General features: G+C 42.8%; 1 protein-coding gene across 6 annotated transcripts in view; it reads right to left on the bottom strand.

Annotated features, from left to right (window-relative positions):
* Positions 1–21432, bottom strand: part of STK32C (serine/threonine kinase 32C) — a 283828-nt gene that overhangs the window by 118774 nt on the left and 143622 nt on the right. For 3 of the 6 annotated variants that reach the window (XM_090057152.1, XM_090057148.1, XM_090057151.1), the window contains exon 2: positions 10210–10265. The exons of 1 other annotated variant lie outside the window; for it this stretch is intronic. Coding sequence is in view for 2 of the 5 variants with exons in the window: in XM_090057148.1 (XP_089913274.1) it covers positions 10210–10265 (56 nt within the window). In the remaining 3 variants the exon portion in view is untranslated. Of the gene's footprint in view, positions 1–7039; positions 7061–10209; positions 10266–21432 lie in introns of those variants that run through there. 2 more of the 6 variants (XM_090057153.1, XM_090057154.1) reach the window with 2 other exon arrangements.

Raw genomic sequence — 21432 nt, 5'->3', positions numbered from 1 at the left:
TCTGAAATTGCTGTAGAAAAGATTGCTCTAATTCACAAGTAATAAAAGGCCTGCCACTTGCCTTCTCCCAAAGAGAGCATCTAAACAGAGTGAAATGGACAAGTTGATCTGCAGGTAACAATGAATTCAGTTCTATTCCTGTATTGATAGCAGCAGAGCTCTCTTCTTTTGATCATGGTTCTCTCTCTCTCAGAACAGCATCTTCTTGAGATCTCACCTTGAATGGATACTTTCAATTTTTCCACAGAAAATTGTGCATCTCTCAACTTTCTAAGTGTATTAAAAAGTAGGGTTGTTTTTTTTTAATCCCCTCTCTATAGAGCCTGACCATTATAAAAACCTTTTTACTACCAGATACATTCCACAAAATCATAATGTGAGCTAAAAAAATTATACAAAAGACTCACCAGCAAAGAGAGACAGAGACATGTGCCCAAATCCATGGGAAACCTATCCATGAATGGCCCTCTGGAACATTTCATTTCAACATTGTCCAGTAGCAGGCTGACCAAGATTTCAATTTGTGATGAAGAATTCTGAGACATTATTATGTCTTTTGCAGCCATGAATCCAGAATAATAAAAGAGAAGTTTCCAAGTTTCCCTTAACGTAGCTAACTCTTTTTCACTTTAAAACAAAGAAAACAGCATAGGCTGGTTCAGATTGAATAAGGAAGCTTGCATGAGGAAAATGGTCCAGGGGAAAGAAAATGAACCTTTGACATGTTCCAGAGTGGTCTTAGCTATTAAGGATTTAAGCCAAGTTAAGTCACATTTTTAAAGCCATTGAGGTGCTTGAAGATGTGCATGTGCTAGGTGGATCTTCAAAAGCATCTAGGATCTAGCTCTCATTTTGTTTAAAGTAACTTCTCTTTCCAGCTGTTGGCCAGAATCTGATGCTTCATTCTGGAGACCTCTTCATGGCTACAGTGTCTTTCCTTCATCTGAGGGTTCTTCCCTAATTAAAATCAGCTCAGTCCAGAGTCAATGCAAAATAAATTTATTTGTATACATGTCCCAGATAACATGCATTATGCACATATAAAATTATATAACTTAGGCCATTTATATGGTCATTTACATTTCTTGATTTCTGTGGATATCCTAGACCCTCAGGGCAATTTAACTCGTCCCTAATAAATAGCACTAAGGTGCTGAGAATGAGAATATCTGTCCTGTCAGGTTTTTTCAGAGACTCTAACTTACAGTATGAACCTTATTCTAGCACATTCACATTTCAAAATGAGGAAAATTATTTGCACTGATAAAAGATTTTTGGGTCTGATACTGATAGCCAATTTTTAAGGAAGCATACCAGCTGATACTGATCCGATACACAGCTCTTTAGCTTGAAGAGCTGCATCCAGCTGGTAAATTTGGTGTGGTGGAAAGGGAAGGAAGCGGGGTGGTGGGGCAGATCAAGGCCCCTGCAGTAAGGGAGGGAATGGGGCTGGGGCAGGGGCAGGCACTGATCAGCTGGGGTGGGGAGGGACACGGGACAGATCCACAAGTGGCTCGTCCAGGGGGTGGGGGGGCATGTGCCCACCAGATCTGTGCAACGTGGGGAGGGTGTCAGTTGCGGGCTGGTGCCAGGGCCAAGGCATGCACGGGACAGAGGCATGGCTTGTCAGGGCGGCATGGGAAGGGAGCAGGGGTGGATCCTGCCACTGCATGTGGCTCGTCCCGTACTCGTCCAGCGGTTCCCACTACTACTACCACCACTTGTTCAGGAGGGCATGCGGGAGTGAGTGCCCCCAGAGCTGACTAGGAAGAGCCTGGCCCCAGCCTGCCCTGCCCTACCCTGCGCAGATCCAGGGGTACACCACTCCCCCGACCCTCCTGGATGAGCGGCAGGAGCCTCCCCCTCTTTCCTGTGCCCCTTCGATGAGCCACACCTCCATCCCGCCCCAGCTGGGCAGCCCCTACCTCAGCTGCAGCCGCAAACCCAACCCCACTCCCACACCGTCCCTCACCATGAGGGCCTTGATCTGCTTCCCCACACCCCTTCCACCACACCAGACTTGCCAGCTGCATGCAGCACTCCATTCTGCCAGCTCTGCTCCTCACCGCCTACATGCTGCACTGCGGCTGTGCGCACACACGGACATTTACTGGACAAATTATCAGCTACATCAGGCCAATTTCTGATGCAGATAATTTTCTTTATATCAGTGCTGATTCGATATCGGACTGATGTATTGGTGGTGCACCTCCAATTTGGACCTCGTGTGCTATAATACAATGCCTGTACTGAAGACTGTACAGTCCTAATAGGCAGGCAAAGGGCGTGAGGAGAAACAGGCATAGAAAAATCAAGTGACTTACCCAATTTAGATAGAAGGTCATTGCTAATGCTGGAATAGAACCTAAGTCACCTGACTGTTAGCCCAATCCCCTGTCCACTAGACCTCACTGCTTTTTCTCAACTGAGTCACAATTCATATACAAGCACCTACAGTTCATAAGATAAATGGTTAAAAACCAAAAGAAGCTCTAGCGAGCTTTAAATATAAAATCTGGAGGGTAGCTTTATCCTATACATAATTATACATGACCATGGAAAGACTGTTTCATGTTGAATAGATTTTTGCTTTACCAGGGCAATTCGGCATATTGACATAATTATCAAGAAAGATGATAGACGTGTGACTCAGTACAGCATGTTCTTAATGATACATATAGAACTCTGATGACTGATTTGCTGCTCTGTGTTTGACTTCATCTTTCTTTAAGCATGAAGAGCTAAAAAAAGAATCTCCAGCATGCTGCAGCACTTGCAAAGTCAAAGAGGTATTGCCCAGGGATAAATGCCTTCTTCTTTTTAATTCTATTTTACATGGCCATCTATAAGTTTATCGGGGTGACCACCAGGATCTGGGGGAACGTTTGTTCACCAGAGCGCCCCAAGGGATGACGAGGTCGAACAGTCACAAACTCCTGCAAGACCGCTTCAGGCTGGACATAAGGAAGAATTTCTTTACTGTCCGAGCCCCCAAGGTCTGGAACAGTCTGCCAGCGGAAGTGGTTCAAGCACCTACATTGAACACCTTCAAGAGTAGATTGGATGCTTATCTTGCTGGGATCCTATGACCCCAGCTGACTTCCTGCCCTTTGGGCAGGGGGCTGGTCTCGATGATCTCTCAAGGTCCCTTCCAGCCCTGATGTCTATGAAATCTATGAAATGTTACATGTGATTAATTAGTTTTCCAATTGCCTGTTAGAATCAATCCCTGTTTCTTTGATGGTGTGTGATTCAGAATAGAGGGTGCAAAGTCCTCACATAAACAAGGCTTGACAACTACAGACAGGAACTTGGAAAAAATGCCCCACTGATTCCCTAGCCCCTTTCCCAGTGTATGTGGAAGAACAGAGTGAGCATAGGGTCATTCAGGCAGTGCATACTGGAGGTTGTATACAATAAGGATATGAATGGAACATCAAATGATAGCTTCCTGGCTCAAAAAAGAGGGAATATTTGTGTTTCACAGAATCCCCATTTCTTCTTCACTCCCCTTTCCCCTCCCCCCAAAACATTAAATTATTTCAAACCAATCCCTTTTCTTCCCCTCCAAAGCCTAATTGAATTTTTGCTTGTATTTTTGTTCAGTTCCTGTATGTATGAGTCACTAGGGTTAAGAGTTCATGCAGCTTCTCTTGTGAAGTGGTTGGAAATCATAAGAAGCTGACACTGAACTAACAAATTATCACCGCCCCCCCCCCAGTTTTGCTTCAATAGGTCCATTCTCCCTGAGTTCCTGACTAGTTCGTTGCCTTTGAAATGAGTCTCTGTTATGTGGCTCTGCAATTTCAGTATTTTTTCGTTCTCTATTTCCGTCTTGATTGAGACAGAGACATTAGTTAAGTACCTCAAATACACTGTAGTATTTAAACACTTTCATTAGTTAAAGCATTTATTGTACTTTTACTATTCAGTGATAATCAACTTTTACTAAATTAAATTTTCCCACACTTTGCTAGCGGAAACTGATAGTGGCATATTCTGCTGCCTGTACCCACAAATTTTGTTTTACTACTCCCACATTTTCAAATGTTGAACTGAATGGTAACATGACCTGACTGGAAATGAGTCATACAGTTGGGCCAAAGATTATCCTATAGCTCAGTGCACAAATTATATAATAGAATTCCAAGACTTATGAAGCTTTTACCTTCATTTACCTGATTATTTTGTGTTCACAAAAAATAATGTTTTCCAATTTAAATCTATTAATTAGTGGCCAGCACCAGATGAAAATTTATCAACACTAAAATACCCCCAACAAACTACTGGCTGTGATCTAATTATGGGTTTATAAAAACAACACTTTTCCTTGCTGCTTTGTCCTCATAAAGCATATCATAAATCAATTTCCAGGATTTAATATGTGCCCTTTCCTCTGTTGTAACAATACTCAGCATCTAATTAGGGTCTTTTACACTGGTTTTCTTCTCTTGCTAATGCAAGATTTAAAAAATTCCTTTCAATTTTCTGAACTGAATGATTCCTTCTAGTGGTTCTGGACTACAGCTTAACTCTTTTTTATAGGGACCAGAATATTTACAGCCAAGTCAATCTAGTACCAGCCTAGAACAGAAATGACTAAAGTTTGGCCCATCAGCTAAATGGGACCCATTTGGTGACACAAAGCAGTTCTCTTCAACTCTTCACTATTAAGTCTTACAGTGTAGTGCTTACTCTAGATACAAGGCAAAAGTGTGCAATATCAAGATATAACACTAGTAGGTTCAGACTCTGATTTCTGTTACCTTATTATGAATGTAGTGTAACTTCACTGTGGTCAGAGGAGTGAAAAGATTTTCACTGATGCAAATGAGATCGGAATTTGCCATGTAGTCCATATGGACTATTTATAGGCTAGAACTAATAAGCTCTATGAGTCATAACTTCATGTCCCAAATGAAGGCGGGTTACAATCTGCTCCATTTTATGCAAATTATTTTAAGTGCTGCTTATCACACTCTAGGCCAAATGACAGTTCAAACTTTGATTGAATAGATGATAGTTCAGTTCTCATTTCAGGTGCATGGGCCCCCACCATTGGTGCAAAACTCAATAGCAAATACAAACCACAACGTGAAGCATCTAAGAATTAAACAGACCTAAAGTTTCTGTTGTGGCCTAAGTGAAAATGCAGTGTTACATAGCCCTGGAATTTCTTGTGTTCTCAAAGCTTTGGTAATGCTTTTGATGAGCAACCTGGGCAAGATTACTGATTACTGGGTGTGGAGAGACTGCATTGCACAGTACAGCTTGTGTGACATGGCTGTAAACCTGACCCAAGGGAGAAGCCACGCTCATTTCCCCCCCCCCCCCCACACACACACGGGTAAATCTGCAACAAAATATATTAAGACTAGGTGATTGCATGTTGCACTTCCTCAGTACTAGCAGCACAATGAGGAAGCAGAGGCTGACTGCAGAAAAACATTACAAGTAATGCTCCTATGGCATACCTTATGGCCATGTGGGTCAATGTAATTTACAGTCTCATTCTCCCTGGCCCTTGGCATACCTGGGATGCAACACAGAGGAACCAAAAGGCTACTAAGATCAGTTGTTTAATGTCCTTCCACCTTATAGATATTTAATCATCATGGCTAAGTACAGACATTCAAAAAGCCCAAGGCAGAATCAACCTAAGTTACGTGGTTTTCTGCAAGCAGCATAGTTTAGATCAGTAGCAAACAGAACATACATTCACCCTTGGGTTGGGGGACAAATCTTAGATCACCATTTTTAAACCAGTCTATGTGTGCCATACTTCTGTTCTGCTACACGTACAGACTGGTTTCTGATCACTTATTCCAGTAAAAGTGTAATGTTTGTACCAGGCCCAAGGCTCCAAATAAGTGCATGGAGGTGACAGTAGGAGACAGAAACAAGTCCAAGAGATGCGGTTTCCTCTTGATGATCCTAATTCATACCAATGGGAGTTACCAATTCTAGTCCAATGTGAATCCCAGATCTGCACATAAACCTGTTGAGATTACTGTGTCACATATTGTTATTGTTAGCAAGTACAGTTATCGTTCTTTGCCTCTTTTGATGCGCTCATTCACAAGGTTAACACTGATGAAGCAAATTGGAGGCAAGTGCTACCACTGTAACCACACATGCTGCTCACTCTTCTCACAAAAGCAAACTACATTTGAAAGGCAAGGACATAACACATCATATACCCTGGCAGCAGGCGTTGATGTTAAGCTTTTCACAGCCTACAGAACAGTGAATTGCTCAACAAGGGAAAAATACCTGTTAGCAATGTTATTTAGTGTGCTCTTTAGGGGCAGAATTGAAGACATAGTCAAAGCCTCCAGATGTAAATTTTGGAGCAAATGTTATAGATTTTGACACTGGCATTTTGTTTGCATAGATTTTCTACCTAATTCGAGAAGAATCATCATCAGAGGACATCTTTAATAGCTACTATCAACAAAAATGTAACGAGTGTTTCAGCACTTTTGTATCTCTAATCCCATAACAATTTGAGGGGCTACATCGATAAAATTTCATCCCTGTTTTTAATTCATATACTTAGTGAAACCTGAATGTTACATCTACCTATCTGGCAATACACACTGAATACATGTAAAAGTTACACAATGTTTTCAGGTAGGTTGGACCTTTATGTTCAGAATAAGTTATTACCCCCCCCCAAAAGCCCCTTATCTTGATCATTTTTCCTTGTTGGGAATACTGCTGTATCTAGGCTTCTAGTAACTAAGCAGTGAAAGAAGGACATGGTCAGAACAACAGAATGTTATTTATGCTTCAATTTCCCTGGCACGCGTTCATATAGTTAATAACAGGCTCTTTCATTTGACATATACTTTAAGAATTAAGAAAATTACATTAAGTGTATCAAGTAAAATCTTCTGACACTATGGGAGATATTTTAAATATTAGATCTACTTTACCCAACACACAATAGCTTCCTAAATATATTATTCTCCAAGAGCATAACTTAATCATCTATAATTACCCCAAATCTTAAAATAACATGATAAGTAATACTTACTTTTGAGATTAGGAATCTGACACTAAAATGACAAGATTAAAATATCACAGATGCAATATTAATAAGCACACTCTACATTATGGTCTTATTCCACCACTTTACATATTTTACTTATAACGGCTTTATTTTTATGTTTATTATTTCTTTGTCTTGCAGTAGCGTGTAAAGATCCAGCCCTACTGTGCTGAACAACATACATGAGTGTAAGAAAAGATGATGGCCCCTGACCCGATGAACCTCCAGTATAGTTAGAATGTGGAAGACAACAGATGAACAGCAAGAAAGAAAAGTTAATAGGGAGATGGGCACAATTGTCATTAGCAGCAGCCATCAAACACTAAGTACTGAAAACTTCAGAAGACTTTCTCTTCAGGCAGATCTTCAGCTAGTGTAAATTGTTTTAGGTCCCCTGACCTCTGTAGAGCCCTGATAATTTTACCAGATGAGTATCTGCTCCCATGCTATTTTATTCATTTCCCATGGTTTGTATCTTTAGATTTGAAACGTGACATTTTATTCCCTACAAGTTTTCTTTTCCTTTTGTTCTTAAGTGATGCTATACATTTAGCCTATCATTGAAAATGTGTCTAATTTCATTTAAAAACCACTCTTTCTACAACTTAAATAAGGGGTGGATAAAATACAGCCTGTGGGCCAGATCTGGCCTGCCAAAGGGATTTTATCCAGCTGTCAGCAGGTCCCTTGGCTTTGCCTGGTTCTAGCATGGGGAGCAGCCCAAGCCATGGCATGCATATATGGCTGGTCCTGCTGCAACCAGGAACACAGCAGGGCTTGGGCAGTGGGGTGGCCAGACCCTATTTCCCTGAAGTGGCAGCTCCTTCTGTTTGTTGCGGCCACTGGCCCTGGCCCCACTGCCCGAGTACCCTGGCCTGTGTGTCCCACATCCACCACCGGGGACCACTGGATGGAGTGAATGGGAAGGGTCTCCATGGAGACTGGCCGGGGACACAGGCAGGCAGGGCATGCCCAGCTGGGTGGATGCGATGAGGCTGCACGATGGCAGGGAATGGCATCCAGGAGTGGGACAGGTGGGTGAGTGGGCCAGGGCCAGGATCTTGGGGAGGTAACAGCATGGGACCAGAGCTCTTAGCAGAGCCATGATCTGCTGCCTACACGTCCCCGCAATGGGCACGAGTTCAGTGGGCAAGGCTGTTCCAGGAGCAGACTGCGGGTCTGCCCTGGGATCTGGCTGTGCAGCATCACTGCCCCAAGATCCTAGCCCTAGCCCCATATTGTACCCAGATGCCACTCCCCACCACCCATGCCCCATCCCATCTGCCCAGCAGAGTGTATCCTAACTTGGGTACAAGCCAGTCTCTATAGAGATCCCAGGGCCAGGATCACCAAGTGGTGACAGTGTGGGGCCAAGCTCCAGGACAGAGCCATTTAAGGGGTTTTGGTAAGCTGCTGCAGGTGGTATTGACCCAGCCTGCAACAGCTCACAAAAGCTCCCTAAGTGGCCCTCCAGCCCAAATAACTGTCCACCCCTGACTTAAATAGTATGCCACGCAGGTTCATCGTAGGGCCAACAGGAGTCCACATGGGTGGAACGGGCCCTTAATGTGTGGTAACAATGGAATGGATGCTTCTTTGTGTCTCTTAATTAATTCCCAGCAAAAAGCACAAAACATTTTAGGAAACCAAATACTGGATATTTTTGTCTTGCTGTTTATTTTGGTTTTTTGGATCTATGAAATGTCTGTAATTGTGTGTGTGTTATGTAGCTTCTCATCAAGACAGTGGTTGGTTTTGCATTCCAACTGCTTTCTCTATACTGTCACAACTTCCAACAATTAAGGAATCAATACTTTTTTTTTAAGTGCTGTTAAGTCGGTTTCTGTTTCTCACAACTTCAACATTTAGTCTTTTAAAAAAATCCTAGAGACCCATTTCTCTGTCCTGAGTCCCAACACATTAATTTTTAAATGTCCATTTTCATACAAAGACTAGCACTTCCTCAGTAGCAGGTATGAAGGCTACAGTCGCTAGATTTGATAATTCTGCCAATGTGCTAGTATCACAACTACTGCTGCTACTTTTGCTCTTCCCTGTGTGGCAGGTGCCTCTGTTGAATAGAGGAGACCTCAGAGGGCAAATGCCTTTAGGACACAGTAAACTAACTGCAGCAGAAGAAATATGAAGCAGCAGCAATGAAATAAAATGTCAGCTCAAAGGGAGAGGAAAGATGCCCTTAATACAAGGACAAAAATACACAAATGTACTTTGTAAATACTACAAAGAAAATAAATAGCACAGAATACAAATGTCAAGAGAGAGAAGCACACTGACACAAATTCAGGTCACTGTGATTAAAGCAGCAAATAATTATCTTGGATGGAACATAGAGATATGCTATAAACAAATTTAAAAAAACCCCAAACCTTATCAATTATTTTTAAAAAACAGTATATAATTCCTAGTGCTGTTCTGACTTTTAAACACCACACTATTTTTATTATTTTGCAAAATAATGAAAAAATAAAACCTTTTATTCGACTAGTTCCTAAGAGAAATATAGTCCAAAAGGCCTCTAATACCATGTGACTTATTTTGACCAATCATAACCAAAAAATTTATCATGGAAACAGAAATATTAAGATATATATTTGCCATAAAAAGGTACAATTATCTTAATAGTTAAAAAAATTCTATGATACTTGAGATATAGCTAAGTTTTTCACTTTAAAAAATGTTGAATTTTCATGGGGAGACCAAGGATTAAAACAGGAAAATAGTAATGAGTGAGACTGTAGTCATGATAGCCCAGGAAATACGTGAGGGGCAAGGATTTTTGTGGATAGCCTCTTTTATTGAACCAATTGCACAGTTGGGATACACTTAGACAAGCTTTTAAAGATAACACAGTCAGTGCATTATTCAGAACTGAAGAAGAATTCATTGCAGATAAAAGCTTGCCTAAGTCTATCCCAACCATGGAGTTGATCCAGTAAAAGATATCATCCACAAAAATCCTTGCCTTTCATGAAAGCCAACAAAACACTTTCTTGAATAAAAAATTGCCAAGTTACTGCCCAGTCAATCTCTGTCAGCATCATTACTTTTGCTATATGAAACAGTATGCACATAATTTGTTTCAAGTTCTAACGCACCTGATAAAGCACATAAGCAGGTTCAAAATATTAGCTTACCTTGCCAAAGCTTCCCTTCCCAATTGCTCGGAGTATCTGGAAGTGGTCAAAGTTCACTATTGAATAAAAATAAAAATGAGTTTTACGTTCTAATTTCCAGGTGATTTCCCAACAAGTTCTTAAAATTAAATGTAAGAGAAAGTCCAAGATATCCAATTGAAACAACTTATCAGTATTTCATCAGTTGGACAAGTTATTGCTAACACGATCCATATATTCTACAGAATATAAAAAAACATTGATTATTTATAGAAAACTAAAGGAAACAGCTCTTTTTATCAGACTGAAGTTTGACAGATTGCCTTGTGCACCCCGTCTCCCTCACCATGATATCTAATACCTTCAATTTTCTTACTCTTGAGGTTACTCATTCCAAATTCCTGGATTTCTCTTACATTGCATATTAAAAAATAAAGCTGACATAACTAGAAGTCAAATACTAATCCGTCCAGTGAATAATACCTTCATCCATAAGCAACCCAACTGGGTTTGTGACCCACTTCTGGTGTGGGTAGAATTTTCAAAGAGTCACAACCTGCTAGGATAGGTACTTTACAGATATGACCACTGTAATAAATAGGAATTAGATGAATTAATTTATGCATTCATATAAATAGATTTGATACAGTTTGAAAAAATAACAACTGTAAACTATAAAAAAAAAACAACCAACCCCAAAGAGTGAATGAGCAGTTGTGGTTATGGGCAGCATAGAAAGGAGAAATTCAGGGAAACATCACAATTAAGTAACTGTAAACTCAAAGTCCTATTGTCAAATAAACAGTTTTTGTATATTAAACTTATAGGTGGCTCTTGTCCTTGCTGTTACTGCACACAAAGTGTGCTGTCACACTGCATAGGCACAGGTCAGTACTGCCTATGCATACCCAGCAGCCAGAGTGGATGTTACTTATGCTATTAAAAAGCCAATGCTGTGAATCTGGGCCATTGACTTCCATTTGCTTGATTTGTATATCCATCTGTATTTTGTATGTTGGTGATTCCAGAGTAATGGGCAAACAGAATGGTGTAGATATAACACTTTAATTATGTGTTGTGTTGCCAAATCAGCAACCACTACAAACAAAAAAAATTACTACTAACCCACTGCTGTGATCTCAACAGTTTATCTCAAACAAGCAAGAGGCTGGACCTGATGACATGCAAGGTCCCCTTCAGCCCTCACCATTATGAAACTATGAAAGGATGTTATTTAGTCCTATCTAAAAGATGCTATATAGTCCTATCATTCTATGTAATTATGCAATCCCTATTACTATACATCCCGAGTATCTTGCTGATATTAATAAATGTATCATTTATCATGCTACAAACAGGGAGCAAAGGGTCCAGTTTACCAGTGGGGAACTGAGACACAGAGAAGTTAAATGACTTTCCAAAGGTCACACAAGAAGAGTATGGCAAAGCCAGGAATTTAATATCCCGAGTTCCCTCCAGTGCCTTGAAACTCAATAAGCTTCTTTCCTCTCTAAAGGGTCTAATCCAAATGCCATTTCAGTCAATGGAAAGGCTCTCTCTGGTCTTGAGTAAGGGATCTCCAAAGATATGATTTACTATTAAACAATAATTTTTTTTTTATTGAAAAACTATATCAGCTAAAACCCCTGCCTAGCCTATATCCCCCAGAGCTGGCACACATCTGGCAAGAGATTCAAATTGTGCATACTCCAACAAATCTATTTTTTACACATCCTTCTGTAAGAAATTGACAAGAATCCAGTTAGACTAAAGTGGGCAAGTTTTAAGCCCACAAAATACGTTTTTGGGTAATTAAAATAAAAGACAATGCTCATGTTCTGAGAAGCTCCTAATGTTGCTTCAGCAGTAAAACTTCCAAAGACTTATTTATTATGAAAATCCATCATTCCTAATGTATTAAACTGAGATGCTGTGTTTAAAAAAAAGATATATTTTTCTTTATCCATGACTACAAATGAGCTAAAAGGTACCTTCTACTTTATAGTCAAGAGACAGCTCAAAATATGCACATCCACTATGTATAGCTTGAACCAATCTGTAAGGAAACATTGTATTTAATCAATTGAATAGGCAGTATTTATTTACTAAAAGCACAAATGAGGTTTTAGGAGCTACTGCTCATTTTTCTTCACTTGCATAAATTCCTTATAGAAAAGCTATGCAAAGGGGGTTCTAATAAAGAAAAAAAAAACAAGCTGCAACATTTTTTAAATCTCTGCTAGCAGCATATTACTTTTTGTGCACAATGCATATTATTTCTAAAAATGACAACATATCTCTACAGAGTATGTGATTATCCCTGAAATAGAAGTCTTAAACTTGCCTGGAACAATTATGTATGCTCTGGAGATTTCACTTTTTTGTGAGTTGACAAGAGGAATCTGTCTTTCACTAACAACTAGAATATCTTATTATTTTGGGATGATTTGTACTAGCCTGAGTCATGTATAAATGCTAGTGAAGAATTTCATGACACATACTCCCAACAAGCAAGGAGATGACAGCTGTTGCCTATTCACAGGACCATATTCACCCACTACATTGACTTCAGTGTGGCATAGTTTTGACATTCACAATCTGTAAGTACAATAATGGTTTTGGCTTGACGTTTCACTGAAGGAACCTATGGGGGGAGGGGGTGAAGCTGAAAACTTTTCTATAAATGATAAATTAAATTGAATGTAGCAAAATAATATAACTAACTTTTTGATAACCTTGCAGATAAATACTACCTCTATGGGTTGAACTTTCCCAAAAGCTACTCAGAGCCTTGTAAAGCAAATAAGTTAATTGTGCGTGTTGACTTTTCTGACAACTTATTATCAATGTCACCTTTTAGTTAAGTGGAACTGTAGAATAGAAAGCTTTCACATTTGTCATGAGAGGCAAGTGTCCTCCCTATGAGATCCTTACTGGCCTCAACAAAAAAACCCTGAGTCATCAATGAGATTAATATACAGTGTTTTTGATGACTTTGGCACAGGCTGGTTTTTGTTTTAATTTCAAGGAATGCACACAAAGCAGAGGAGTGTCAGGTTGTGATGCTGCTGTTGAACTTAATCAAACCTTAGATTATACAATCCGCCCAAAAACATGATGCTCTCTTCTGCTTCTCAACAATGATTTAATAGCAGATGCGCCAGTATGCTATTTAGTAACTGACATCCCATGGTTTTTACAAAATCTGTTACATTACCAAGTGGAACTGAATTCACAGCTTCTCTTTCCCAGTATGTAAGCTTCAGCCTATGCTATTTTTTTTGTACATAATTTTTAAGCACATGGATTCTTAGGCATCAATTAAGTGTGTGTATCTAGGACTTGGTCAGGACTATGAAAGTTTCCCCATAATTTTTATGTAACTTTATTTCTCTAATTTATTCAGTGTTTATATGATACAAGAGCTAAAAATATGGCAAGTAAAAATACAGCACAGTCTTGTTCTTATGGCCTAATTAGTAGGCATATCACAATATCATAACTTGATTTAGGGGTTTGCTGGGACAAGGACTGGCTAGAGATGGGCCTGAGGCAAACAGCTCTGAATCCAAATGCTTCCACACTGAGACTGTGCTAACCCCACAATGGATCTGAACATCCCCATTAGCCATCTGAGACACAAAGCAGATACACAATGCATGTTTACACCTAATACTGCAGGGTATTATGGAAGGACCCAGCTCCTTTTAAAAGAGTCTACACATAGAAGCATAGGCTCTGTGTTGGCTAAATTATCCTGCACCTCAATATGGCAAATTGCTATGACTAGACTTGATTCTAGTACCCAAACTAATCTGTTTAAAGTTATCTTAAATATCTCTATACTACACTGAAGGCATTGTGGGACAGATCAGGAGTTCTGTAAAGCACTGTACTATAGAGAGGTATAAACCCTTTCCCAATCATGTTGGTGTTCGGAGTGAATCATAGAAAAGTAGCCTTGGTATGGACCTCAGGAGGTCACCTAGTCCAATCTCCTTCTCAAAGCAGGATGATCTGTAATTAACTCACCCTAAATAAGTGGGTGTCTAGCCTGTTCTTAAACTTTGGGAACAACTCCCTCAAACAGCTACTAAGCACAATGCCCAAAACATTTAAATGCCCTTTTAACTTGCCATAGGTTAAGCAGGGGGATGAAGGCAGTGTTGATGTCCTACTACTGGAAGGACAGGAAGTAGTTTGTTAAAATATGCTCATGAAATCCAAGAAAGAAAATAATGCCTTCCCCCAAACCCTACTATGGAGAAAGGTGAAAACTCCCATAGTCCATGCCATTTGACTATGGGATTCATTTTTTTCCCCCAATCTCAAATATAGTGAATAGTAAAACCCTGAATGGAGGAGTCATTCCTCTGGGTTTTCTAATTCCCAGCAGGACTGGCAAAATCCCCACCCAGTATTTCTGAGAGAGTCAAAAAAAGAAAGAAAAAAACAGATCTCAGTAGCAATCAAGAAGGGGGAAAATTCCTTCCTAGTTCTTTGTGGGAATGAGCACAAGCCTAAAAACATTAGTTAACCAGACACCATCTATTCCACAGAGAGCTAGGGATCACTAACACACTCCATGTCGCATGCAAACTCCCTTTCTGTCATCCTACACCAGGGGTGGGCAATTATTTTAGGTGGAGGGCCACTTAGTGAGTTTTGGCAAACTGTCAAGGGCCTCATGGGAAGCCTCAGGGGGAAGGCCCAGCCCCACAACCCCGCAGGGGCCCAGTGGCCTGGTGGCAGCTCGCCCCCCCTGGCCCTGGGACAGGCAGGGAGGTTGCACCAGAAGCTGGAGTGGAGCCATGGCCACTTTTCTGTTTCAGAAGCTTCTGCTGCTTCCAGGAGGCCAGGGGCCCCAGGGAAACTCCTGGCTGGCACCAGGGGCAGTGCAGGGGGCTGCGTGAGGCTGCTGGGGGTGGCACAACCCAACAGGGATGTGGCCCAGGACAGGGAAAGCCCGGGGAGGCGGCATGGAAGTTGCATCCCATGCTTGAGGCTTGGGATGGCAATAGCCTGGCTGCCCCCACCCCACGGGCAGCCCTGGTGCATGCCGCTGCCCCAGGGGGAAGGCCCAGCTCCCCCCACCCTGCAAGGGCCCAGCAGCAGCTCACACCTTGGCCACAGGACGGGCAGAGAGGCTACACCAGGAGCCGGAGCAGAGTCACAGCTGCTTTTTTGCTCTGGAAGCTGCTGCAACCTCCCTGGGCTTCTGACACCCTGGGCTGGGACCCTGCCAGGTCACAGCCTGAGGAGGCAACCCGTGCTCCCCCCAGGGCTGGCCAGGATCTTCCCCAGGACCTCTGGGCTCTTCACAGCTGCAGGAGCTTCTGGAGCAGAAAAGCAGCTGTGGCCCTGCTTCCACTCCTGGTGCAGCTTCCATCTTGGGGCCAGGGAACAAGCTGCCACTGGGTCCCTGTGGGACTCACCGGAGCCTCCTGTGGTGAGGGCAGCTGGGTCACTGCTGCCCCAAGCCTCAGGCGCATGATTCAAGTTCTGCACTGCCTCCCTGCACTTCCCGTGCCTTGGGCCAAGTCCCCACCAGCTTGTGCCACCCCCAGCAGCCCCAGGTGCCCCCTGCACTATGCCCAGTGCTGGACAGGGGGGCTGGGAGCCAGTGACAGCCAGGCAGGAGCCTGGGGTGCAGCTGGCTGGGCTGCCCCAACAGGAAGAGAGGGGAGCCACCCCACTCTGGGCCCCACCGGCACTGGCCCCAGGGCACCAGCACTAGCTCCTGTACACCCCTTTCCTCCCACCCCCCATACCCCAGCCCCAGCAGCACGTAGCCCCGACCTTGCTCTTACCTGAGTTTCTTGCTCTGGCACAGGCAGGAACAGCCCCATGGTCCCAGGCCAGAAGCCACTGCTAGGCAGGGGCTTCTGCCTGGCAGGGGCAGGGCTGGGTAGGCCCTGCTCTTCCAGGGGCCTGCTGTGGCTTCACCTGGGTCCTACTGCCCCTGGCTCCTGTCATTTTTGACAGGAGCCACAGGCAAATAAATATAATTTTTTTAAAAAAATTTAGGTGCCCCACGAGCCAGACAAAATGGCTAGAGGGCCGGATCTGGGCTGCAGGCTACATTTTGCCCACCCCTGTCCTACACCCTCCATAACTTAAACTAGCTCCTTTAATCTTTAATAATTAAGCTGGTTGTGGAGCTCTGCTTCATTTTCCTGCTACTGAATATGGTACTCTTTTGTTTCTACCTGTGCTGGGAGAATGAACAAACTGAAGGTGCATTAAGGGGTAGCCTGCTCCCAACACTGAGAAGGAAGGGAACAGGGCTATTCCCTTTCTGCTTCTTCTGGACACTAGCAACTTCAATCTTGTTTATTTTTTTAGGGAAGGAGTCAATTATATTGCGTATTTATTTTCACCTATCTGCACACTTGCCCAAGGATCAATAATCTAACTGGCTTTTGACAGGGGGCCGGATCTCATGTCGGCCTGCTCCCCTGTCTAGGGCAGTCTGCCCCATCTCACCTGCAACAACTTGATGTTCCCCAATAGGATAAGTGGGAGGCTGCCCATTTACTGCCCTAATGCCAGGAGGCACTATCCATGGCTCTGTACCTTCCCTACACTGTGGCCCATGCCTCGCAGATGGCATCCAGATTACTGGCCAGGACACACTCAGTACTCTTCTGGGCCTCCTTCACACTCACTCCACGTGCCTCTCACAGGGGACTCTAGCATACTGCCCATCACTGGGGCACTCTCTATTGCCTTGCTCACTCAAGCAACCCCCTTTAGGCCATCAGGGTTGACTACTTTCACTCCGACTTGGCGCACACAGCAATTTTGGTTCACTCAAGCTCCCCTAAGTCTACGTGGCCTTTCCTTGTGCCAAACGTTGGGCTGACTCTGCCCCTAACCTTGCACTGGACAACTTGATCCTCATCTTACTAGTGGAGTTGGCCCATGTACTGCCCTTTAAGCTGTTCTTGCATACTCAGTATGCCCCTGGTGCAGTCCTTCAAGCCACACTTAGCAGCCCTACTTTGCACCCCACACATGCACAGTCTTTTGACTGCCTCTCAACACTAGCCCCCTCAGGGCCTCCAGGGTCTTACACCCCTGCTGGACTCTGATGTTTCTCTGCTAGTGTGCCTGGCCCACATTTGCTCTCACAATTATCCACCAAATGGTGGGGGCCAGGCTTGAAGCACCCCCTATCCATCCACCTTTCACCAGGGTGGTAACTGACTTGGTATTTCTTGGGAGCTGTTTTGCCATAAACAGTCCTGCCAGACCCCCCTTCCCTGGCAGGGTGCAGTTTCAGGTCATGCCCAGGACCAGGAGCCTCCTGCCATCTCCATAGCTCCTGCCCTTACCTCCAAGATTTTCCTTAAGTAGTAGCCCATCCAGATGATATTACTCCCTCAGCAACTGGTAGCAAATTGCTGCCCCAGTCTGTGTGAGCTGGGTCCTAAAATGGGTGCTCTAATCAAGCACCTGCTGGCTGCCTGACCCTAGTCCTTAAATTGGCAGGCATCCAAAGGTGCACTGCCACACTGCTCTTACTGATCTGAGCAGCTCAATCATATAAAAACACCCTAAAACTTGGGTGTGTCCAGGCATGAATTCAGATTTGAACTCTGCAGCTGCTGTCCATCTGTTATGAAACTAACAAATCTTTCATTATTCAATGTCCAGTGACTTACACCTGCCCTATATTCTGGAGAGCAGTTAGAAAAAAAAAGAGAAACAAAATTCAAATTACTAATTATTATGCACTAATTATGCATTGTTTATATAATTATTATAATGTATATATTATAGTATAGTTCTGAGATATGCTTATTCACAGGAAATAAGTCTTTGTATAAACAGTTTATAAACTGTAGCTCTTTACAATAACCTAACAAAATGTACAGTGCCTTCTGAAATCAATGATGCTATCTAGGAAGATAAAAGAAGATATTGGGTATAGATTTTTCTCCTCTTAGGAATACAACAATGTTTAGCTCACTTAAAAAAGCTTTCTCTGTGCCAACAGCTGTCATAAAACTGTATGCATAAGTGTTTGCATGTAGTGTACTAGCGTACACTGTTGTACTAAATTTAGTTAAGGAATAGAAAGAATCAATCAGTGAAACTATTCCAGCCTCAAATCCTAATTTACTGAACACATAAGCAATATCAATAATCAAGGGCTTTAAATACAACATTCAACTTCTAAGAAAGCCCTAACTTTCAACAAAAATACTCTTATGTGAGCCTCCTGATAGAAACAGTGAATTTAGCTAGCTGAGCATCTGTCACCACATAGGGGTTTGAAAAATTATTGGGCTTTTTCCTGTGTGTTATTCTCCCCCAACTCTAACTTTTTTCTCCTAGGTTTTATATACTTCTTTTACAGTTCTCTCCTGTATGTCCTAGGCATGGTTATGTCATAAATATCCACAATCATCTTTCATAGTGGTTGTTTCTTTTCTGTTAGGCTGCTGTTTCTTTCCTGTTGTCTTGGACTGCTATACTAAACCCTCTTTTAACTTATGCTGCCTTGGGTTATAAAAAGGACACCTTAAGCCAGAGGTGGGTAAAATAGGGCCTGCAGGCCACATCTGGCCTCCCAGACGAGTCCATGCAACCCATGGGGCACTTTTCTATACCAAAAGAATTATCACTGGCCCTAGGACTCACTGCCCCTCTAAAGCTGGAGCCTCCATTCAGGAGGTGTGGCTGTGGTTGCTAAGCAACCAACCCCCACCCTCGTCTGGCCTGACCTGCCCCCAGCCACAAGCTGTTTCCCAGTGGCTGTTTCCCAGCCCACCCTCACGTGAAACTAGAAATTCAGGTAAGGGCTCCATCAGGCTGGGGTTCAGAGACTCCTGTTGGGGGAAAAGGGGTTGGGAATGTTGGGAGCCACATGCTATGGGGCTGGGCTGGGCTGGACTGGACTGGCCCCACAAGCTGGAGGAGTGCAGGAGTTGTGTGCTATGGATCTGCATTAGGCTGGCCCCACACATTGCCACCACATGCAGCCGGGGCCCTGGGCAGGAGTAAAAAATGTGCACTATGGGGCCCAGCAGGCTGGTTCCACTCACTGCCACCATATGCATCTGGGGAATCTGGCAAGAGGGCAGAAATATACACTATGAACTGGGTGGTGCTGGCCCTGCTTGCTGCTACTACATTCAGCCAGAGACTCTAATGGGAGCATGCAAATGGGTGCTATGGGGCCTGGCAAGTTGCTCCCACTTGCTGCCACCATGTGTGGGGCAGAAGCTGCATGCTATGGGGCCAGATGGGGCTGGTCCTACTCACTGCCACCAAATGTAGCTCCGCGGACTCGCACACTCCAGGGACTCTGAGGACACCCCCTTACCCTCCCACCATACCCCCAAACACACCCACACCCTCCCACAGTCCCCACACACACTCCCACACCATCTATACCCCCACCTCCACCATACCCACACACTGCAACCTCAAGCACATGCCCCAGGCCCCCATCCCTGCACACTCACACATACACCCATCCCCACATACCCCATCTACTATACCCACACCCCACCACATGCCCACCCACTTCCCAACCACATGCTCATCCAACAACACTCCCCCTTACTCCCCACACACAATATACAAGAGTAAGATAGTATTTTGAGCTATTATGCAAATACCTCTGTATACACTATGCAAACAGACATAAATCAAGACTTTTTAAAAAATAAAGTATCTTATAGTAGATGTTTGATTTTTTTTTTAATATATGATTTAGGTTTTTTTCTGGTTCCATAGTGGTGCACACCACTCCAGAAAGGAGTATTTCCAGGGCAAGGGGAAGGACTTCACGTGGCAGGGTGAAGGAGTGGTAGTTCAGGTCCCAAGATGGCGACCAGGGGATGGGGTACCTGTCAAGGGACAGGGCTACCCTTACAGCCTTCAACAGCTCACCAGAACTCATTAAGCAGGCCTCAAGCTGAAATAATTGCCCACCTCTGCCCTGAACTGTGACCCACTGACTTTGTGTTTACTTAGTGGCATTACTTATGCTAAGCATTTTGCTAAGGCAGCTTTCAGGCCTACATACACAAAAGGAAAACAACTTGAGAACCCCTTCAAAATTTGTCCCTAAAAATCTTAAACTACTAAAATCTCAGATGTTGCATTTGCAGGTTTAAAATCATACTTTGAAAGGAACTTCACTTTTCTTTGCCTTTATTTGTTAGCTGTTTGTGTGCCAGGCAAACAGTATGGACAATGAAAATAGGATAGTCAGTTTCACTTTTAGTGCATAGGTAGTCTTTTGTCAATATCATGTTCAGCTACAACAATGCTGCATTGACTGACTGTGTTGTAAACAATGTTGAATGAAGTTCATCAGTGTTTAAAAACAACTATTTCCAGCTAAATTAAAAAAAAATCTTGGTATTATTTCCCTTTTAGCTGTTGTAAAAGCTTGTTTTTCAAAATCAAAATGTTGGACGCCATTTGACCTGCCAGTGACCTTTTAAAACTATAAGCATCCAGTTTCTGGACTACTGCACTCAGTTTATGGGCAACTAGTGTATATTTGTCTAACAGTTGCAGATATATATATAGATATAGATAATAAATAGATATGCATGTGTGTGTGTATATTCTACTTCATAACATAATATTAAACAGCTACAATAATGCACTCCAGAGGTCCTTTGCATTACATAAAGATGAAGAGTAATTCCTATATGTGCAAAGACTGTAAATGTTTGATGATCCTTCCGAAGGAAAGGTGATTGATAAAACAATAATGTCTTTGATTTTTACAAGACAATTTGACAGACCTCTGCAATGCCCCTGAAGTTATTTTTCTATTGCACGCTGACATAACCATAGGAAATTAATAGCCTATTTTCACCTGGCCATCATATTGTATTATGGTTTGCTAACATGAGAAGAAATCATCATACAGTAATTCTAGAACCATAATTATTGACATAGAAACATTAATACATGGCCACAGTAACCACAATTTACTGCCACAGGATGTCATCAGTTTCTACCAGTGGCTGGAAGAGTTACAGCTACTACATAGACTTAATTACCTACCTCTACATAATTCTAAAGGAAAGGGCTATATCTGCAAAACTGTGAAGCATTCCACTGAACAGACAAAGAGAGAAAGACAACTAGGAATGAACCCAGGTGGAAAATCACTTGTGGTGCTGCAGAAAAATTGGAGTCAAGACAATGAAAAAAAGCATAGGCGGCCCCAAAGGGTGCTGTGGAATTGAGCTGGGTCTCTGTGGTGAC

The sequence above is a fragment of the Crocodylus siamensis genome, chromosome 7, assembly GCF_052110815.1.
Source record: "Crocodylus siamensis isolate JL-2025a chromosome 7, ASM5211081v1, whole genome shotgun sequence".
In the NCBI taxonomy this organism is placed as follows: Eukaryota; Metazoa; Chordata; order Crocodylia; family Crocodylidae; genus Crocodylus; species Crocodylus siamensis.
The sequence above is the reverse complement of the archived record's forward strand: the minus strand, read 5'-3'. Positions and strand labels throughout refer to the sequence as shown.